This window comes from Orycteropus afer, unplaced genomic scaffold, assembly GCF_000298275.1.
Source record: "Orycteropus afer afer isolate SDZICR_OR568_19922 unplaced genomic scaffold, OryAfe1.0 scaffold00196, whole genome shotgun sequence".
Taxonomy (NCBI): Eukaryota; Metazoa; Chordata; class Mammalia; order Tubulidentata; family Orycteropodidae; genus Orycteropus; species Orycteropus afer.
The window spans coordinates 553922-577210 of record NW_006921783.1 but is presented as its reverse complement, the minus strand read 5'-3'; the positions used below and the strand labels follow the sequence as shown (position 1 = coordinate 577210).

The 23289-nt window shown below is 36.6% G+C and overlaps 1 protein-coding gene across 1 annotated transcript in view; it reads left to right on the top strand.

Annotated features, from left to right (window-relative positions):
- TRIM37 (tripartite motif containing 37) overlaps positions 1-23289 on the top strand; it is a 169340-nt gene that overhangs the window by 13132 nt on the left and 132919 nt on the right. The window contains exons 5-9 of the mRNA XM_007947920.2: positions 11957-12044; positions 14206-14328; positions 15752-15875; positions 19042-19109; positions 21259-21365. Coding sequence (XP_007946111.1) covers positions 11957-12044; positions 14206-14328; positions 15752-15875; positions 19042-19109; positions 21259-21365 — 510 coding nt within the window. The remainder of the gene's footprint in view (positions 1-11956; positions 12045-14205; positions 14329-15751; positions 15876-19041; positions 19110-21258; positions 21366-23289) is intronic.

The following is a 23289-nucleotide window of genomic DNA, read 5'->3' as shown; positions in this document are numbered from 1 at the left end:
ACTGTGATGCTCTGTTGTCTCCGAGGCATTGTGACATTTTTGTGTTTATATTTAATTGGTGATTATATGTTGGAGTGACTTGCCCACAATTTTCATTTTTTGTTTTGTTTTGTTTGTATGTTATCTATACAGGCAGGGTACTGTGCTGTGCTCCTCTATTCACTAGTTGACAGCACTTATACACACACCACCTATCGTCTTTGCTGTTGTCAGCCTCTCATATATCCTTGCAGGCCCTGGCAAACAGAGCCTGTTCTTAGGTCCCTGGAATCCAAATGAGAATGCTATCACTTAAAAATCCAAAATGCACTCTCAGGTGCTTATAATTCTGTTGTTATGATTGGTTGGTGTGGCCACTCTGCCAAGCTCAAAAGGAGGCCTTCTAGAAGTAGAACTTTCTGACTGCTGGTTGAGGAAGACATGCTGCTGAAAGAGACACGCACTACTGAAAGAGACATGTGCTGCTGGAAAAGAGATGCAAGAGACACGTGTTGCTAAGACAGCACTGCTGGGGGAGAGACTGTGAGAGGCTTGGCTGAGAGACGGTGGGCTGGGAGAGAGACTGAGCATTTTTCCTGAACTTGAATTGTAGCCTGGTGCTCCCCTAATAAACCCCGTAATCTGTGAGTTCTTTGTGGCCACTGCAGCGAATTATTGAACCCAGGAGAAAAGTGGTTGGTGCTTTGGGAGGAATGGTTGGAGAAAGGGCTGGAGGAAGGCAGCATGTCTGGCCTGGCAGGAATAGGCCTTGGGCTATTGATGGTGATTCTGTCTTCCTGTTGTGGGATTAGAGGAGGTCAGAACATGTGGCCTCCTTGCCCTTTTTTTCACCTACTGTATCCAGGATCTCCTACAGAGATCCCCCTCTGAGTGGTTGACAGTGGTAAGAGAATTCATTAACAAAAGGAGCTCAGCACAGAAAATTATGTGGAACAAAGAAATTAGCAACACCATGAAAAGCACGTAACATTCAGTGTAATTATCGACCAGTATGAATTTGTTGCTGTCATTTTGTTATGTGCTTTTTCATGTTAATGAATTGTGTTATCACTTCCTTTGTTGCTGTTGTTTTAGTATGTGCTAAATATTTGTGTTTATCCTCTTTTTTATTTTGATATGAAGGTTTATCATTCTTCTTTGAAGTTATTCTGTGATTTATAACTTTCTTCCCATGTTTAGAACAGTCCGTTCTATTTTGCAATTGTTAGGAAATCCTGACCATTTAGAAGTTTTGTAACTATACTGTTTTTTCCCTCTTTTTGTTTTGTAGTTGTCCTCCTTTGCCAATTGATGTCTCTGGTTCCCTGTTTATGATCTTGTAATCTTACGTTGGATACTTCCATGACTAGGTGGGGTTCTGCCTTATGACATCATGTGTATTAATGGTTGGTTGTTGTTTGCTGTTGTTGGTTCTCTATCCACAGGACTCCCTTTAGCATCTCTTGTAAGGCTGATCTGGTTTTAACAAATGGCTTTAATTTTTGCTAATCAGGAAGTGTTCTAATTTCATCATCATCATCATCATCATCATCATCATCATCATCATATTTGAGGGAGAGTTTTGCTGGGTATATAATCTTTGGTAGGCAGGTTTTTTTTTTCAGGCTTTGTGTGTCCCATCTGATTGCCTTCTTGCCTGTATGATTTCTGCCAAGCAACCTGAGATTAATTTAATTGGTTGCCCTTTGTGGGTAACTTTTTGTTTTTCCCGTGCTGCTTTCAGGATTCCTTCTTTGCCTTTATGTTTGGTGAGTTTGATGATGATATGCCTTGGTAATTTTCTTCTGGAGTCTATGCTGTTTGGGGTTCGTTGTACTTCTTTTTCATTTTTTAAAAATTTTTACTATGATTTGGGTGAAAATTTACAGAGTAAATTGACTTTCCAAACAGCAGTTGACATATACTTTGTCTCATGACATTGATTACAATTTACCCCCATGCAGCAGCTCCCCTTTCACTTCCTCCTGATAGTTACCTCTTCCCTGTGTCCATCCCGCTATGCATTCCTGTCCCCTGAGCTGTCTACCTGTACATAAACAGCCCTTCTTTCTCTCATGATTGTTCTCTCCAAGGAGTGTATCTCATCTCCTATGTCTGTCTTTTGTTTGGCTGGAAGCCACAGGTGTGGGTTCAATTCTGGACCTGAAGGGCAGCTAGGGGCCATAGTCTCAGTGGTTCTACCAGGCTCTATCAGACCAGCAAACCTCGTCCCCCTTTTTTTTTTATCCAAATGATTTTGAGTTTTATTTCACATTGTTCTCCATCTTTATTCAGGATCTCCTATATAGATCCCCCTCTGGGTGGTTGACAGTGGTAGCCAGGCACCATCTAGTTCTTCTGGTTACATAGTAGTATAGGCTGAGGATCCCATGGTGTACCAGTGGTTAGAACTAATTCTTTCCATGAATCTTTTTTCTTCATTCTTCTTTGCTCTGGACGAGAAGAGACCCATTGTTGCATCTAGATGGTTGCTTGCAAGCTTTTAATATCCCAGTTGCTACTCACCAAAGTAGGAGGTGAAACAGTGTTTTGTGTAGTATGTTATGCCAATTGAGTTTTATGTTCTCTGTGACTATGGTCCAAGCCCACCGGTACAACTACTTGGTCCCTTTGGGTAGCTGGCTATGACATAGAAGTGACTACAACCCTGTCCCTTTTCAGCTCTGCTATATACCTGGGAATTCTTATATAACATACAAATACACTTGTAGAACCATTGTCTGCCAACCCTATATATGATTTTGGGTACTCCCTGCTGCATAGACATACCTAGTAGTTCAGCCTGTCTACCCATCTATCCACCTGTATACTAGTTTCTGCTTTCACTGACAACGCAGTGCTGTATATGCAAAAGGGTTCATCTTTGTTGTCTGCACCTCTCATGTGCCTCTCTATGCTGCTTCTTCCTCAATTCCACCATGTTGATCACTTACATTTGGAACATTGTCCTTCTCTTCACTCAAATCAATACTTATCTCTACCTATCAAACAGTGTTCCAACCCTCCCTTCCCATCCTTGGTAACCAAAAAAGAAAGTTTCCTTCCATAGATAAATCTTTCCTTGACTTTTACTATAACAGACTAATACAGTATTTGTCCTTCTGTGATTGACTTATTTCACTTAGCATAATGTGCTCCAAGTTCATTCATGTTATGCAGATTCTACATTATTCTTTAGGGTTTCATAGTATTCCATTGTGTGTATGTACCATAGTTTGGTTGTCCATTCCTCAGTTGATGGACACCTAGGTTGTTTCCAACTTTTTGCTATTGTAAATAGTGCTGCGATGAACATGGGTGTAAATATGTTTGTTCTTGTCATGGCTCTCACTACTATAGGATATGTACCTAGTAATGGAATGGCTGGGTCAAATGGTATTTTTATTTCCAACTTTTTAAGCAATTGCCATACTACTTTTCCACAGTGGTTGTACCATTTTACAGTCCACCAGCAGTGTGTGAGAGTCCCAGTCTCTCTGCATCTTTGCCAGCATTTTTTATTTTCTGTCTTGTTGACCTTTGCTGCTAGTTTTGGGGCAAGATGGTATTTCATTGTTGTTTTGATTTGCATCTCTCTAATGGCTAATGATCGTGAGCATTTCTTCATATGTTTGTTGGCCACCTGAATATCCTCCTTGGTGAAGTGTCTATTCATGTCTTCTGCCCATTTTTTAATTGGATTATTTGTCTTTTTGTTATTGAGGTGTTGGAGTTTTCTGTAAATTCTAGAGATAAATCCTTTGCCAGATATATCTTTGCCAAATATTTTTTCCCAATCTGTAGGTTCTCTTTTGACTCTTTTGGAGAAGACTTTGGAAGCACATAAAAATTTAGTTTTCAGAAGGTCCCAATCATCTGGTTTCTCTTCTGCGATTTGTGTGTTTTGGGTTATGCTTGATAGTCTATTTATGGCATATATTAGGGTCCCTAAATTTGCCCCTAGTTTTTCCTTGAGAAACTCCATAGTTTTAGGTTTCACATTTCAATTTTTGATCCATCTGGAATTAGTTTTTGTGTATCGTGTGAGGTACAGATCTTGTTTCATATTCCTGCATAGGATATCCAGTTTTGCCAGCAACATTCATTAAACAAACATTCTCTTCCCCATTTAATGGATTTCAGACCTTTGTCAAAGATCAGCTGACCATAGGTCGATGGATCTATTTCTGGGTTCTTAATTCTATTCCCTTGGTCTATGTGTCTATTATACCAGTACCAGGTAGTTTTGACTACTGTGGCTATATAGTAGGTTTTGAGATCCGGCAGTGTGAGACCTCCTACTTTGTTCTTCAGTAGTGCTTTGCTTATCCTGGGTCTCTTTCCTTTCTACATAAAATTAGTGATGGTTTTTTCATATCATTGAAAAAATGTTGATGGGATCTGGATTGGAATTGCATTGAATTTGTAGATTGCTTTGGATAGAATTGACATTTCCACAATGTTGAATCTTCCTATTCACGAGCATGGGATGTTCTTCCATTTATGTAGATCTCTTATGGTTTCTTGAAGTAGTTTTTTATAGTTTTCTTTGTATAGGTATTTTCTGTCCCTGGTAAGATTTATTCCCAAGTATTTTATTTTTTTTGGTTTAGCTATTTGTAAATGGTATTGATTTCCTTATTTCTTTTTCAGCAATCACTTTGCTGGTGTAGAGGAATCCGACTGAGTTTTGGATGTTGTTCTTGTATCCTGCCACGATGCTAAATCTCTCAATTAGTTCCAGTAGATTTTTGACTGAATCTTTTGGGTTTTCTAGGTATAGGATCAAATCATCAGCAAATAGGGATAGTTTGACTTCTTCCTTACCAATTTGGATACTTTGATTTCCCTTTTTCCCTTATGGCCCTGACTAGGCTTTCCAATACAGTGTTGAATAGAAGTGGTGATAGAGGGTATCCTTCTCTGGTTCTTGTTTGCAAGGGGAATGGTTTCAGTCTCTCTCCATTGAGAATAATGTTGGCTGTTCGTTTGTTATAGATGCCCTTTAGTATATTGAGGAATGTCCCTTCTATTCCTGTTTTGCTGAGAGTTTTTATCAGAAATATGTGTTCCATTTTATCAAATGTCTTTTCTGTATCAATTGGTGTGATCATGTGGTTATTTTCCTTTGTTTTATTTACGTGTTGGAGGACGTTGATTGTTTTTCTTATGTTGAATCATCCTTGCATACCTGGTATGAACCCCACTTGATCATAATGAATGATTTTCTTGATACGTTGTTGGAATCTATTGGCTAGGATTTTGTTGAAGATTTTTGCATCTATATTTATGAGGGATATTGGTCTGTAGTTTTTCTTTTAAGTGATGTCTTTGCCTGGTTTTGGTATCAAGGTTATGCTTGTTTCATAGAATGAGTTAGGAGGGATTCCATCTTTTTCTATGTTTTTGAATAGTTTCCATAGGAATGGTGTCAGTTTTTCTCTGAATGTTTGGTAGAATTCTCTGGTGATAATGTCTGGGCCAGGACTTTTTTTTGTTGGTAATTTTTTGATGACCTGTTCAATTTCTTGTTTTGTTATGGATCTGTCCAACTTTTCCACATCAGTTTGTGTTAGTTTTGATAAGTGGTGTGTTTCTGGAAAACTGTCCATTTCTTCCAGATTTTCAAATTTGTTGGAATACAGTTCTTCATAGTATCCTGATACTGTGCTTTTTATTTCAGTTGGTTCTTTTGTGATGTCACCCATTTCATTTCTTATTCGAGTTATTTGTATTCTCTCCCTCTTTTCCTTTGTTAAATTTGTCAGTGGTTTGTCATTTTTATTAATCTTTTCAGAAAACCAACTTCTGGTCTTGTTGATTTTTTCTGTTGCCCTTCTATTTTCTGTTTCATTGATTTCTGCTCGAATCTTGATTATTTCCTTCCTTCTGGTGACTGTAGGCTTTTCTTGCTGTGCTTTTTCTAATTTTTGGAGATGTTTATTTAAAATGTTGATTTTGGCTCTTTCTTCTTTTTTGATGTGTCCATGTATTGCTATAAATTGGCCCGACATTATTGCTTTTGCTGTGTCCCAAAGACTTTGGTATGTTGTGTTTCATTCTCGTTTGATTCAAGGAGTTTTTGAATTTCAATTTTTATTTCATCTCTTACCTAGTCTTTCTTAAGGAGGGTGTTGTTCAGTTTCCAAGTGTTTACTCTTTTTCCATTGATCTTTCTATTGTTGATTTCTAATATGATAGCATTTTGATTTGAGAAGATGTTTTGTAATATTTCAATGTTTTGAAATTTATTAAGGCTTGCTTTATGGCCTAACATATGGTCTATCATGGAAAATGTTCCATGTGCACTGGAGAAGAATGTATATTGTGCTGCTGTTGGGTGGTGCTCTGTAGATGTTTGTAAGGTCAATTTGGTGCATTGTATTCTTTAGTTCTTCTGCATCTTTGTTGAGTTTCTTTCCAGTTGTTCTATCTTTCATGGAAAGTGGTGTATTAAAGTCTCCCACTATGACTGTGGAGTCATCTATTTGGCTTTTCAACTCTTTTAAAGTCTGATTTATGTATTTTGGGGCTCTTTCATTGGGTCCATAGATATTTATTATGTTATATGTTCCTGTTCAATTGATCCTTTAATCATTATATAATGTCCTTCCTTGTCTCGTATGGTGGTTTTTGTCTTAAAGTCAATTTGATGAGAAATTAGTATTTTCACTCCTGTGGTTTTATGGTTGCCATTTGGTCGATAAATCTTATTCCAACCTTTGATTTTTAGTCTATTTTTGTCTTTGTCTCTAAGGTGTGTCTCTTGTAGACATCATATTGATGGGTTTTGTTTTCTTGTTCAGTCTGCAACTCTCTGTCTCTTGAGTGATACATTTAATCCGTTAACATTCGGTGTAGTTATCAACAAGTATGAATTGGTTGCTGTCATTTTGTTATGTGTTTTTTCATGGTGTCCCTGGATTCTTGATCCATGTTATTTTCTGTGCTCAGCTCATTTTTATGAATCTTGTAATTATTTCCTTTGTTGCTGTTGTTTTAGTATTTGCTGAATATTTGTGCTTGGCTTCATTTTTGTGGTGTGTAGGTTTATCATTTTTCTTTGAGGTTACCCTGTGATTTCATAAATTTGTTCTCTAGTTTAGAACAGTCTGTCTTGCAACTCTCTTGACTTCACCAGTTAGAATTTCTGTAACTACACAGTGTTTCCCCTCTTTTTGGTTTGTAGTGGTCCTCACTTGCCAATTGATGTCTCTGGTTCACTGTTTACAATCTTGTAAGCTTATTTTATTTTGGATATGTGGTTTCTGGGTTATGTTATCTTGTGTATTAATGTTTGGTGGTGGTTTGCTATTTTTGGTTCTCTGTTCAAAGAACTCCATTTAGTATCTTTTGTAAGGTTGATGTGGTTTTAACAAATTCCCTTAGATTCCGCTTATCTGGAAATGTCCTAATTTCACCATCCTATTTGAGGGACCATTTTGCTGGGTATATCATTCTTGGTTGGAAATTTTTCTTTTACAAGGTTGTATATATACCATCCTAGTGCCTTGTCGCTTGCATGGTTTCTGCTGAGAAATCAGATCTTATTACTGGTTGTCTTTTGTAAGTAACTTTTTGTTTTTCCTGTACAGCTTTCAGGATTCTTTCTTTGTCTTTGGTTTTGATGAGTTTGATGATGATATATCTTGGTCATTTTCTTCTGTAGTCTCTCCTTTTTGGGGTTCATTGGAGTTCTTGAATGGATATATTCTCATCTTTCATCATATCAGGGAAGTTCTCCTCTAACAAATCTTCCACAATTTTCTCAGTGGTTTTATTAATCTCTTCCTGTTCTGGAATTCCAGTGACACATAGGTTATTCCTTTTGATGGTATCCCACATGCACCTTAGGCTTTCTTTATTTTGTTTTGATTTTTTATCTGATTGATCCCTTTCCAAAGATAAATTCAGGTATTTGTCGTCAGTCTCCTTAATTCTGTCTTCCGTTGCATCAGTTCTACTCCATTGCCCTTTCAATTTGTTATCTGTTTCTGACAATTTAGTATTAATCTTCTGGATTTCTATCTGTAGATTAGAATCATTTCTAATTTTTCATTTACTTTGCCATTTTGTTCTTGTATTTTCTTCCCAGATTCTTGTAGGGTTTTGTCTGTGTTTTTCTTTGTCTGTCTCTCAGTCCTTTGAAGATACCTAAATATAATTCTTTAGAATTCCCTATCAGAGAGTTCTAATGCTGCTTCTTCCACAGGGATGTGTTCTGGGTCTGTATCCTGCTCCCTTGTTTCTACCATTTTATCTTGCTTCTTTGTGTGGACTGTGAATGGTCTCTTGTCTCCAAGACATCGTGGTGGTGTTGTATTTAGGTCTCTGTTAACTGTTTGGAAGAGCAGCCAAGGGTGAATCAGGCTCTTCTTGGTGGTTATTTATCGTTGGACCATTGGTGGAAAAGGAAGTGGTGGGTCTCACTCAGTAAGTGAAGCTGCAGGAGGTGTGGGTATAGTTGTGTCATATGGGAACTTTTGCAGTCCTCCATTCAGTTAGACAAAAATAACAGTTGAATAACCATCAAAAAAGTAAAAGTAAATGGGCAAAAAATACACTGTGTAATTACACAGAAACAAAACCAAAAAAAGAAGAATGGGAAAAAAAAAATGATATCTGGAGAGAGGGCAATGAGACAAAAAAGATAGAGAGACTAATGAAGAATAAAATGGGAAAAAATGCAAAACAAAAAACAAGGAACAGGGTTAACCATGAGAAAGAAAAATAATTTGGAACCAAGAACAGGAAAAAGAAAAAAAGCTGAGGACTAGAACCTGGGAGGAGAAGAATAAAGAATAATAGTAAAAAGAACAAAAGTAGTAATAATGATAGTAGTTTTAAAACATAAAAAAAACAAACTAGAAAACAGAAAAAAGAAAAAATGGGGGCAAGGCAGGGCACCCAGGCTCCGTCCGAGAACTCAGATTGGGATGCAATTCCTACTGGCACAGAAGGTTGGTGGGAGTGAGGAATGGCTGCATCTCCATTCTACAAGAGGGTGTGGGGTATAAGAGTAACAAGGGGAATCTTGCACCTTTCCATTCATCCAGAATATCCTTTAGATTCCCAGCAAGTGGAGCCTATTCTTAAGTCTCTGGAATCTGGGAGAACGCTGTCACTTTAAATATCTACAGTTATCAAACCACTTGTAAACATTCAACATTAATGCACCCTCAGGATAGGCAAAAATCCACAGCTCAGCCTGCCTTCCTCTTTGCTGCTTCCCCTTATATTCCCTAGCTGCCAGAGCAGTCCTCTGTGCAATTCCTGGCTAGCAGGGCTGATATTTAGGTTAATTCTTAGATCCTACCACCACTCGGCAATATCCAAGCTATCTGTGCCATCAGGATTGGTGCCAGACCACAGCTCCATATGTGTCCTTTTCATGAAACTGTTTTCATGCAAATTCTTCTGCTAGTTGGAGTTTAGTCCACTTCTATGTCCTTCCCTTCAGGGCTAAGGGGTCCAGGATTATCTTCTGTATCTGTGTTAATTTATTCCCCTTTTCTTTGTTGAAGATGATCTGTGGAGTCTTTCTGCGTATTCCACCATCTTCTCGTTGTACTTCTTGAATGGACATATTCTTGTCTTTCATCATATCAGGAAAATTCTCTTCCAAAAATCTTAGACAATTTTCTTTGTGGTTTTTTATCTTCCTGTTCTGGAATTCGATGACACGTAAGTTATTCCTTTTGATGGTATCCCACATGAACCTTAGGCTGTCTTCATTGAGTTTTGATCTTTTTTCTGATTGCTTCCTTTCCAAAGAAATATTGAGGTATTTGTCTTCAATCTCACTAATTCTGTCTAATATTGATTTAGTTCTGTTCCTTTGGCCATTCAATGTGTTACCTATTTCTGAAAATTTAGCATTAATATTCTGGATTTCTATCTGTAGATTTTGTATCATTTCTAATTTTTTATTTATTTTGCCATTTTGTTCTTGTATTGCCTACCCAAATTGTTCTAGGGTTTTCTCTGTGTTTTCCTGAGTTTGTCAGTGTTTTCCCTGATCTGTCTCTCAGTGCGTTGATGGTACGTAAATATTATACTTTTGAATTCCTTGTCAGGGAGTTCCAGTGCTGCTGCTTCCTCGGGGATATTTTCTGGGTCTGTATCCTGGTCCCTTGTTTCTACTGCTTTATCTTGCTTTTTTGTGTGGACTGTGATGGTTTCTTGTCTCTAAGACATTGTGACATTTTTGTGTTTATATTTAATTGGTAATTGTATGTTAGAGTAATTTTCCCAAGATTTTAGTTTACTTTGGATGTTACCTGAGTAAGCAGGGTACTGTGCTCCTCTGCTCTAGTTGGCAGCATTTATGCACTCACCATCTGTCTCTTTTCCAGTCACCAGCCTTCTATATGTCTGTGCTGTCCTTAGCAAATGGAACCTATTCTTAGGTCTTTGGAATCTGAATGAGAATGCTGTCACTTTAAATATCTAAAATGGCTGCTGCTTGTAAACATTCAACATGGCTGTGCCCTCCAGACAGCTGAAAGTCCACAGCTTCGTTTGTCTCCTTCTCTGCTGTTTCCCTTTTTAGTCATCAGCCACCAGTGCACTTGTCCGTGTAGCCCATGGCAAGCAGGGCCAATTTTTTCAAGTGCTAGCACCACTTGGAAATATTCAGGCTGTCCGTTCCATCAGGATAGCTGAGAGTCTGCAGCTGAGTTTGTCTCTTTATTGACTGTTTTCATTCATGTTCTTCTACTCTTCGGTGTTTCATCTACTTCTGTATCCTTCTTTTCAAAGCTCAGGGTTCCAGGATTATCTTCTGTATCTGTATCACTTGGTTTCTCTTTTCTTTGTTGAAGAGGGTCTATGTAGCTTTTCTGCGTATTCCACCATCTTAACAGAAGTCTCCTCCTGAAATAATTTTTAAAAAATACACCTGTTTCTGCTTTACAAGCAAGGGAAAAATTTAGAAATTACTCTTTTTCCATGAAGATCTGATACTACATTATATTATTAATCACATCTAACTTGATTATTGCTAGTATTAGTCACATGTAGAAGTATATATGCATACAACATGCACAAGTAGGTATAGACTCATAATCTGATAAACATTTGCCCAAAATGTTGTTGTTGTTGTTATATGCCATCGAGTCAGCCCCAATTCATAGCGACCCCTCCCTGGGTTGCCAAGGCAGTATCACTACGGAAGTAGATTGCCCATCCTTCCTTCTGAGGAGTGACTGGTGGGTTTGAACTGCCAGCCTTCTGGTTAGCATTCAAGCGACTTAGGCACTGTGCTACCAGAGCTCCTTAAAATACAGTGGTAGGATAAAATTTATTATCTGTAGTGATGCTGTGGTTGTTATTTTGTACCAATGAGGCTGTATTTGTACTTTGTTTAGAAACTGGTCTGCATTTTGCACAAGACTGACTGTAAAGTGTTATGTTGTTGTTGTTGTTGTTGTTATGTGCCATCAAGTCAGACCTCACTCACAGCGACCCCTCCTTGGGTTACCAAGGCAGTATCACCATGGAAGTAGATTGCCCAACCTTCCTTCCGAGGAGTGGCTGGTGGGTTTGAACCGCCTGCCTTCTGGTTTGCAGTTAAGTGTCTTAGGCACTACACTACCAGAGCTCCTAAAGTGTTAATGGACATAATACTTTACAGAAAATTTGTCTGCATGTTAATTCTTTATCTTAAGTCACAGAATCCATTGAGTATATTTTACAGTTATATGCTTCCTGAGAATTGAGTGAATTCTGACTCATAGTGGCCCTCATTGGGTTACCAAGTTGGTAAATCTTTATTGAAGTAAATTGCCCCATCATCTTTATTCTGCGGAGCAGTTAGTGTATCTGAACTACCAACCTTCTGAGCCACCAGATCGTCTTCTATGATGTAATTGTTTAAAATTGCCTGACTTCTTTGCTCAAACTTAGGAATTATGTTCTAATTTTTAATTAATTTAATTTAATGTATAACTGTTTTTCTTCTTTCCATAATATACAGATGTGAAAACCACCATGAGAAACTTAGTGTGTTTTGCTGGACTTGTAAGAAGTGTATCTGCCATCAGTGTGCACTTTGGGGAGGAATGGTGAGCAGAACAAATTCAGCGTATTATTTTTAGTTAGTGATTAGAAAGCACTGACTTTTTTTCCCCCTAAAATTTTGTTTTACTTTTTTTGTTGTTGGGAATACACAAAGCAACATATACCAATTAAGCAATTTCTGTATGTACAATTCAGTGACATTGATTATACAACATAGGTTGTGCAACAATTCTAAACCTGCTTTTTTTTCTAAATTGTTCCTTCCTTATTTACATAAAGTCACTGCCCCTTAAGCTTTGCATCTCATCTTTTGAGTTGCTGTTGTCAGTTTGATCTGTAAACAGTTTTTAAAGGAGCACAGTGCTCAATGCAAACATTCTTTACTAGTTAAGCCAAACTATTGTTTGGTTTTAAGAAGATTTGAGGGCATATTTTTGGTTTACGGTTTAAAGGTGGTCTCAGTATTAAATTTTTCTTGATGTAGGCATAAAACAGAATAATTTGTTTTACTGTCAATGTATGCTTTGTTAAAAGTATCACACCTATTAGTCCAGAAGAACCTCTTTTGGTGGGGATTGATGTAAGATGTTCACCCCTTATATAAATATTTTAATTTTAACCTAAAACGTTTAAAATGTATTCATTTGCACATTCTTTGTTGTAGGATCACCTCTTTGAGTAAGGATTAGTTGATTTGATATACTTGCTAGGAGCTTCAATTTTGGCTTCTTAAAAATGGAGTAAGAACTTAGACACTTATTAAACAACTTATCTGGCTCTTATAAGCTCAACTGGTTTTTCCATCATTTAGCTTTTTTCCTATTCTAATCTGACAGTCCCCTCCCCCAAATTAAAGCATCCTACCTTTATGAATTCTAAGGCATCCAAGTTAGTTTGCCTAAGAGGTAGTTTTTTATTTTACTTACATTGTTTTTTTATAATTTGTACAAATAGGTTTGAGAATAAGCAGAATAGATTATTAGACTCTTGATGAGAACGTAAGCCATAGTGGTAGAATTGTGGGGACAGGCTTCTAGATTGTCTGTTAGCCCTGAGAATTGATCATTCTTTGGGGACCTGTGGCTAAGTTTTATAAGTCAATTAAGAGAACGTTCTGTTTGAATTTAAATACTAATGTGCTGAGTAGAAAAAGTTAAATTCCCGTAGACAGACTTTGAAAGAGGCAATGAATCCATTCTTTTCCATTCTTGTCCACTTAACATGGACACACAAAAATCAACTTTCTTCAGTAGTCTCTTAGAGAACATGACAAGATACTTTGAGTGAACAGGATAATTCCAGTAATATCATATCTATTACAAGAAGTCTCTTAAAATAGATAATTAATAGTTCTGTATACCAATCAAGAGAATTAATAACTCCAATGCTAAATAGAAAACTGTTTTTAGATTGATAGCTCTAAATTTTTTTTTGTGAACACTAGATTTGTGAGGCTAATTTTTATGGCCCTTCTATCTCTAATTTGTGGCCTGAGAAGTGGAGTTCATTGTTTTTGCCAATTATGAACTGTGGGTCTTTTCCTCAAGTATCTTGCAATGAGTGACTGCATTCAGCTGTGCTGGAGACTGGGGATCCAGTCATCAGTGATTTTCTCCTTAATCAAATTATATGCTTATAGTCTGTAGTAATGGTAAGACGTACTGATTCTGTATTTAATTGTTGATGTGCTGAGAGTGAATGACTATGGGACCTGACTCTCTAAGCTTGACATAACCTCCAAAGGATGCAGAAGAGTTTAAGAGGTGGAGATTGAGAGGAGGGAAGATGGAGATGAATCATTTTTGAATGAGGGAACAACTTTTTCAAAGGCCTAGTGGGAAGAAGTTTAAGAACATGCAGGAAGGCTGGTGTTGGGTATGAATGAGATCAGTAGTAGATGAGGTAGTGGGAGGTGGCTTGGGTCATGGTCAAGGATTCTAGTTTGTTGTAATGAATGAAGATTTATGGATAGGTTTTAATGTTTTGTTAAAACTGTTTTACTGAAATGTTGAAGGAGTTCCTACATGAGTCAAGTGATTTTAAATGAGTTCTGGACCTTTCAGTAAAATTATGGCAGCCCAAAAGGTAAAACTTATTTAAAAATATTTAGCAATTTATTCGTGTCCATTGAGTGCTACATATGGAATATAAATGTAGGTGAGGTATGTGAAAATGTCCTAAAGTTATTGTCATTCATTTAAATAGCATGGTGGACATACCTTTAAACCTTTGGCAGAAATTTATGAGCAGCATGTGACTAAAGTGAACGAAGAGGTAGCCAAACTTCGTCGGCGTCTCATGGAACTGATCAGTTTAGTTCAAGAAGTGGTAAGACTGCTCCTAAAAGGTCATCCCTTTTATATCCTGTATTACATAATAATATGCTCTATATTCTATAATATAAATCAATCAGATGTTTAAATCAAGATTTTTGAGAGTTGAAAATTTGATAGGATGCATCTGTAGTCAGTCTCTTACTAACTTCAAATTAGTTGAGTAATTCACCCAAAGCCCTGGACTTTAGAGAAGCAGTTGGAGCCTTTTGTTAGAATTAGAGAATCTGTTAGTGAGCTAAGAGAAATCTGTTTCTTACAAAGTAAAAAATTGATGCCTAAATTGAATGAATATTGAGTTTTACACTGTCCTTAAGTAATTTATTCTTTGGCTTTCCCATTCTTGGGAGAATTTCTGTTGCCAAGGAATGAACTATTTCCAGTGTCCTGAATTGGAACTTAAAATTCATTTCTGTACGGAGTTGAAAGAGTCATTCTTAACAGTACTTTTCAGATACATAGGGTGAGCTTTGGCGAATTGATTAGGAAGCTGTCATTTATACTACTATTTCTATGGGAAAGTATGATAAGCTTTAAACAAATAAAAGTATACTTTGGAAGCACAATCTTTCCTGTTACCAGAATCACTGTTATTATAGACCACTGCAAACTTAAGGACAGGATATCATCTTCATTTCATCCTTTCAGGAATTAAGTTCCAAATCATTATTTATTACACTGTTTATACAGAAAGTAGTGTTTTTGATTGCCATGTATGTGACCTATGAAATCATTTAAGAATATAAACCATTTGCAAGTTGGAAAGCTTCTACTTGGTCTTCATTTAACAACTTGTTTTTCCTGTTGTTTTCTTTTGGCAACATCATCTTTTGTTAACCCATAAGGGGTTATTTTCTGGGGTTGAGCATCTCACTGGTTTTATTTATGTTATAATAGTAACTATAGGAAAACTTCTTTTTTATTTCCTATAGCATTGCAATGAAAAATTATGTAACAGACTTGTTAAAACTTAATTATTTCCTCCTGTATTTAGTGTTGAAAAGAAACAAAAAAGGAAAACTTTATTAAACTAGAGTCGGTACTGTTTTTATTTTTTAATTTCACTTACTCAAGGTTTTTGAGGATGTGAACTTCCTTTGATATGCTTTTTCAGTTTGAGTATGTCTTGTGAATGTATGACCTAAACCAGTATTTTGTAATCATAGACCTTTTTGGTTAAATGTTAAAACATTATATTCTTTATTACTATATTCTAATTGTTGATTTTAAGACTCTTTTCCCCTGGTTCAGTTTAATGCTTTGAATTTTTTAAAGCAACGGATTGCTTACGATTTATCAACAGTATTTTAAAGAGGAAATTGGGTCAGCTGAATTTAAGGATGATTACAGTGATTGCATTAATGTCTCTTTGCTTCTGTTTTTTAAATTAAAATTCTTTTTGCCTGTTTATTTTCTAGGAAAGAAATGTAGAGGCTGTAAGATATGCGAAAGATGAACGTGTTCGGGAAATTAGGAATGCATTTGAGATGATGATTGCACGGTTAGACACGCAGCTGAAGAACAAACTTATAACACTGATGGGTGAGTGTGTTTTCTGCTGCTTGAGGTACATGGGGCTTTGACCTGCCTTGTAGTTTCAGTCTTTGACAAGTGAATATTGGTGAGTTGTTAAAGACTGAGAAGGAATCTTGAGATTTAATCAACTGCATTTTGTTATACTGGACCAGAGTCTAACTTGTACTTAAAATGATTGGTAACAAAAGATTTCATAGCTGTTTGGATAAGCAATGTTAATGGCCAGTGGTCCTCATTATTAGGTAGCATTTTTTTCGATTCAAAATTAAAAATTTCTACTGCTGTCCCCCCTCTTTTTTTTTCATTTCATCTTCATTGAAGATGAACAACTGATAATTGTGCATAATTGCCCCCTCCCCACTTCTTGTTAGTGATGTAAGGTCTTGGGGTCTTAGTTCTTTGGTTTCTAGTAGTTGTCATTTTTAATCTTTAATAGTATTTATTGCTTATGTTTTTGCTTCTTCAAAGATTCCTCATTCTTCTTTGATTGGGGCACTTAAAATTGAGCATAGAGTTTATGTGAAGACCTGACCAATGCTAAGTGTATTGGGAGGATATTTTTTTGTATGTGTGTGATCATTTGAGTTTAACCAGTCTTAGTTTATCCAGTGTTTTGTTGACTTGAACGAACTTTACAACTCTTATTATAGTCCAGCATGAAATAGATACACTTTAATAAAGTATGAACACATAATTTTTTATTTGATGTCTTAATTCTCCAAAGTTTTAGCCATACCTTGTGCCATCCAAAATACTATTTTTTTTTTTTTTTTTAATTAGGATTTGGGTGAAGATTTACAGAGTAAATTCACTTTTCATACAGCAGTTCACATATACTTTGTCTCATGTCATTGACCAAAATTTACAATGCAGCAGCTCCCCTCCCACTTCCTCCCCATAGTTACCTCCTCCCAGTGTCCATCCCTTCATACTCTTCTGCACCCTGAGCTGTCTCCCTGTGCATAAGCAGCCCTTCCTTCTCCCATGATTGTTCTCTCCAGGGCGTGTGTCTGCTTGAGGTAACCAAAATACTATTTTATCAATTTATATTTAACTTCTTTGGTAAGATGCATATATTTCTGAGCTTGGATATTTGCATATCATTTTACAAATCATTTTTATGTTATAATTACAGTACTATATGAATTTTAATTTTTTTTTCCCAGACATCCAGCAGCAAATAGTCTTGAAAATCATTCTTTTAGTTGATTGAACAGCACAGCTCATTTGCACAGTGGAGCAATGAGAAGAGAAAACATTGGCATTGAATATGCCAGGCATTGCCAAGTATATGATTTTATCTAAATGAAAATCATAATTGTTCTTAGCACCTTAGTTATAGTTAACCATACATATAGATCTTATTTTTTTAGTATTTTAGATGCTGTTTGAGAGTCCCTTAAGTTTATTTATGCTGTATAGAGTATTTGAATATTGATGTGTACTATAATTTTTTAAATTCAGGACTTTTTCTCTTGTCAGTGTGGTCTTAAATAGTTTCCAAACACACAGTTGTGTGTAGCCTTGCTTTTCTTGGGTGAATTAGCTTCATTGTTTCATTTATGTCTTTATATTTAATTTGATCAACCAAAAATCAAATAAGAGAACAATATTGATCTCTTCATTTTACTAAATATATCACTCACAGAAAGAAGCAATTTCCCTTTCCAGTAACTTAAATATCCCTCCTTTTGTGCTTTTCACATTATTTTCTGTTAGGAGAAATTACTGTAATTTGTGATTCCTAGATAGCTTTTTGTAATAAACAGGAATCTTGTCTTATTATAATCTCACTTAGTATTATGAAGAATTTTAGACTTTTATACATACTACAATTTCTACCACTGATTTTTAAATCAATCCATGTGCAGGAGTGTTGTGCCATGGGCTGATGTCTTATCTCTAAGACTTTGGGATGGGATTGATAATACTAGATTGCACATGATAATTTATTTTGCCATGTGTTATTTATAGTACTCACGAGGTTCTGTTTTTGGTGTTGAAAATAAAAATTCTATGTATTAGATGTCCTTCTATGTAAAATTCGACTACTACAAACCAGTGAAACCTTTGCTCACCTCATGGTGTATGTTTCTAGCTGTTTTTGTTTAGAGTTGGCCTTGACTTATGATGACCTCGTGTATAACAGAATGAAACGTTGCTGTCCTGTGCCATCTTCATGATCGCTGATACGCTCCAGTCCATTGTTGTGGTCACTGTCCATTTTGAGTGCTTTTCAATCTAAGGGGCTCATTGCCTTGGAGCATGTTGGGCAGTATTCTGTTGTGATCCATAGGGTTGTCATTGGCTAATTTTTAGATGTAGATCACAAAGCCTTTGTTCTTGTCTGTGTTAGTTTGGAAGCACTGCTGAAATCTGTCTACCATTGATAACCCTGCTGGTATTTGAAATACTGGTGGAATGGCTGCATAGCTTCTAGCATTATAGCAACATGTAAGTCGCCACAGTATTGCCAACTGATAGACAGATGGTGGTCTAGCTCTTCAGATTGTGGGATGTGCCCCCTTCCCTCCCTGCAAATAATAGTGTGATTTGGTAAATATGCATAATTTTTTTCTAAATGTGTAAAGCCATATTTTTTCTTCTTTTTTATAATAGGAATTCCTTAATCCCTGTTTGCCTAGTTTTTTGAGTCTCTTATACTTCTGTGGGCATTGTTTATACAGGTCATTCTCTAGTCAAAGGATGTATCTCTTCTGACATTCAACATAAACTTTTGGCCCCTTAATGCATTCTTTTTTAAGTCACAGTTAAGTTTTAGGGAGGAATTGTTTCCGAATATATTGATTGCAGTGAAATTAACATTATTGTTTCTTCCAAAAATAATATGAAGATCTATAAAAGTAAATATTTTGCTCAAAAGTATATTGTTATTGTACATTTCTTAGATGAATTTGATATACTAAACTTGAATTTTGTCTAAAACTGTAGTTAGAGTTGGTTCTGAAGTTGTGTTTTCAAAGCAACTACAGTATTTTATTCATTCTACTAAACTCTACGAGAATCTTCAGGGAAGGTAATTTTTTTAAAAATTAAAAACTTTTGTTTCCTTGAAATGGATTCCTTGTTATTGAATATATTCAATGAAAGTTAGTATCATTCTTAAACCAGTAATGAGCCTGTGTGTTGGTGTTTTGATATTTCTAAACAGGCCAGAAGACATCCCTAACACAAGAAACAGAACTGTTGGAATCCTTACTTCAGGAGGTGGAGCATCAGGTGATAAAATATTAAATGTGAAATAAAATAAAGTCTTTATCCATTTTTGTCTGTTTCCACTGAAAGTTGATTTTGTCAGAGTTTATCTATATGAGCTATGTTGGGAATTTTTATGAAAAAGGAATCAACTGATTATTCTCAAGTTTTCTCCCATCATATTTGGGAACTAGATAAAATTAATAGAATTTAGACTGTTTTGTAACAATAAAATTATTTCTACTGGTCACAGCCCATAAAAGTCTGTAGATCGATATAAAATTAAAATCTCCTTTGACTGCTAACCAGAAGGGTGGTGATTCAAACCCACCAGCCACTCCTCAGAAGGAATACCGGACAGTCTTATTTCTATAGAGATACTGCTTCAGAAACCCAAGGAGGGTTCTCTGTGAGTCAGAATGGACTGGACAGCAGTGAGTTTGGTTGTTTTTTTGTTTTGTTTCGATTTAAGTGGTCATTCTGAGATATAATGTAATTACTACTATATATAGATATAGATATATAGTGATTCATAGGCCAAAATTTAGCATTTTTATTTATCAAGAAAATTTTTTTAAGTGCCAGATAAGTAGCAGGTAGGCTTACACATATTTGTTGGAAGGAAGATGGGGCATCGGAAGGAAAATGGGGCAGTCTACTTCTGTAGTGATACTGCCTCGGAAACCCAAGGAGGGCTTGCTGTGAGTCAGATGTGATTTGATGGCAGTGAGTTTGGTTTCTTTTGTTTTGTTTTACACATATTTGAGATAGAACCGTGGATAAAAAGGGAATAAAAACCACCCTCATGCAGTTGTTATTCTAGGTTGAGGTGGCAAGGAAGTACATAGTAAAGTAATAAATAAAATGTGTAGTGTAACATAAATATTTAATGTATTCTGTTGTCTTAAATTTGTTGTTTGAAATTCCTGACTCTCTCTATGCCTGATACACAGATTTCTATGGTGATCTCTTTCATAATCATCATCCTGAGGATTCCTTTCATGTATTTCTTGGATTGAATCCCATTCTTCTTGATTCCCATGGTGTCTACTCTCTTGGTTTGCTCCTTTGTTTTGATACCACACTTCCTCCAGGAAGGGAAACCAAAGTAAATTTTTTGAGACTCCATGTCTGAAAATACTTTTTTACTGCCTTTACCCTTGATTTACAGTTTGGCTAATATGACTTAGTAAATGAATATTTACTTAAAACCCTTGTTTTCAGAACTCCAGTAGCCCCATTATCAGTTATGCAAGTTGTTCCCCAAGTCCAGAGACTTTATTTCATCCCCTCCAGAGAATATACTAGCAGCCTTCTCTTGCAGTGATGGAGGGTAGCTGTGGTCAAGTAGGGGACGGGATCTGGAGATGTGTGTGTATATGTTTAACAGCTTTATTTAGCTATAATTGACATAAATTCAGTTACGGGTATTTAAAGTATTAAGGTTAGATAAGATTTGACAAATGTATACACTTGTGAAACCATCACCATGGTCAAGATAGTCAACATAGCCTAGCCATTATCCTCAGAAGTTCCCTTGTGCCTGTCTGTAAACCCCTCTGTCACCCCTTTTGTTTTGCCCTCTGTAGTCAACTACTGATTTGCTTTCTATGACTAGAGATTAGTTTGCATGGTAGTGTAGTGCCTGAGGCACTTGACTGCTAACCAGAAGCCTGGCAGTTCAAACCTAGCAGCCACTCCTCAGAAGGAAGGTTGGGCAATCCACTTCCGTAGTGATACCACCTCGGAAACCCAAGGAGAGGTTGCTATCAGTCGAGTCCAACTTGACAGCACATAACAACAACAACAACAACAGAGTTTTATGTAGATGGAATCATACCTTGTGAACTTTCTTTACGTTGACTTCTTTCACTCAGCATAATTATTTAAAGAGTTATCCATATTGCTTTATGTATCATTAATTCATTCTTTCTTATTCCTGAGTAGTAGTCTGTTGTACGTGTATACCACAGTTAGTTTATTCATTCACCTGGTGATGGTAATTTGTGTTAGATTTTAGTTTTTGATTTTTATAAATAAAGCTATTATGAATATTCACATACAAATATTTACATGCATAAATATTTCCTTTTCTTTGTGTACCTTAAGTAGAATGGCTAGATCAAATGGTAGATGCAGGATTAAATTTTTAACTTCTCACTGTTTTCTAAAGTTATTATACTATTTTATATTTCCACCAGTAGTGTTGGAGAATCCTTCCTCCATATACTTGGCAACACATGGTACAGTCAGTCCTGTGAATTTTAGCCATTTTTATAGGTGTGTGGAGCTCTAGAGGTACAGTTCCAATTCAGCTGCTAAGCAAAAGAGCAGGAATTTGAACCCACTTGCTGCTCCATGAATGACAGAGCAGAGCGGCAGCCGATGATCCAGGTAAGGGGAGTGATCCAGGTAAGGGGAGTGAGCCAGGTAAGGGGAGTGACCCAGGCCCTGCCCCCAACAGCCAAGAAAGCAGGGAAAAGAGAAGCCAGAGGGCACGACAGAGCAGAGCAGCAGCCAGGGATCAGGTAAGGGGAGGGGCCAGTCAAGATGTGTTAATCAAGATTTGTTAATTATGACTGGTGACTGGAATGCAAAAGTTGGAAATAAAGAAGAATCACTGGTAGTTGGAAACTTTGACCTTGGTGACAGAAATAATGCTGGTGATTGCATGATAAAATTTTGTAAGATCAACAAGTTATTCATAGCAAATACCGTTTTTTAACAATACAAATGGCGGCTATCCATGTGAACTTCGCTAGATGGAGTACACAAGAATCAGATTGACTACATCTGTGGTAAGAGGCGATGGAAAAGCTCAATATCTTCAGCCAAAACAAGGCAAGGAGCTGACTGTGGAACAGACCATCAGTTGCTCATATGCAAGTTCAACTTAAAGTTGAAGACAATTAAAACAAGTCCACAAGAACCAAAATAGGACCTGGAATATTTTCCTGCTGAATTTAGAGACCATCCAAAGAATAGATTTGATGCATTGAACACCATTGACTGAAAACCAGAAGTATTGTGGGATGACATCAAGAACATCATCCATGAAGAAAGCAAGAGGTCATTAAAATAGACCAGGGAAGAAGAAAAGACCAAAATGGATGTCAGAAGAGACTCTGAAACTTGCCCTTGAATGGAGAGTAGCTAAACCAAATGAAAGAAATGACAAGATAAAAGAGCTGAATAGAAGATTTCAAAGAGAAGCTCGAGCAGACAGAGCCAATTACTATAATGAAATGTGCAAAGACCTGGAGTTAGAAAACCAAAAGGGAAGAACATGCTCAGCATTTCTCAAGCTGAAAGAACTGAGGAAAAAAATTAGGCCTCAAGTTACAATATTAAAAGATTCTATGGGCAAAATATTGAATGATGCAAGAAGCATCAAAAGAAGATGGAAGGAATACACAGAGTCACTGTACCAAAAAGAACTGGTCAACATTCATCCATTTCAGGAGGTGGCATATGATCAAGAACCAATGGTATTGAAGGAAGAAGTTGAAGCTGCATTGAAGGAGGTGGTGAAGAACAAGACTTCAGGAATTGACAGAACACCCATTGAGATGTTTCGGCAAACTGGTGCCCTACTGGAGGCACTCAGTTATGCTAAGAGATTTGGAAGACAGCTACCTGGCCAACTGACTGGAAGAGATCCGTATTTGTGCCCATTCCAAAGAGAGGTGATCCCACAGAATGTGGAAATTATCACACAATAGCATTATCACACACAAGTAAAATCTTACTGAAGCTAATTCAAAACCAGTTGTAGCAGTATATTGATGGAGAACTCCCAGAGGTGCAGGCTGGATTCAGAAGGTGATATTGAACAAGGGATACTGTTGCTGATGTCAGATGTATCTTGGCTCAAAGCAAAGACTACCAAAAAGATGTTTACTTGTGTTTTATTGACTATGCAAAAACATTTGACTGTGTGGATCATAACAAATTGTGGATAGCAGTGAGAAGAATGGGAATTCCAGAACACTTAATTGTACTCATGAGGAACCTGTACATAGGCCAAGAGGCTGTCATTCGAACAGAACAAGGGGACATTGCGTGGTTTAAAATCAAGAAGGGAGTGTGTCAAGGTTGTATCCTTTCACCATACTTTTTTTTTTTTTTTAGGATTTGGGTGAAGATTTACAGAGTAAATTCACTTTTCATACAGCAGTTCACATATACTTTGTCTCATGTCATT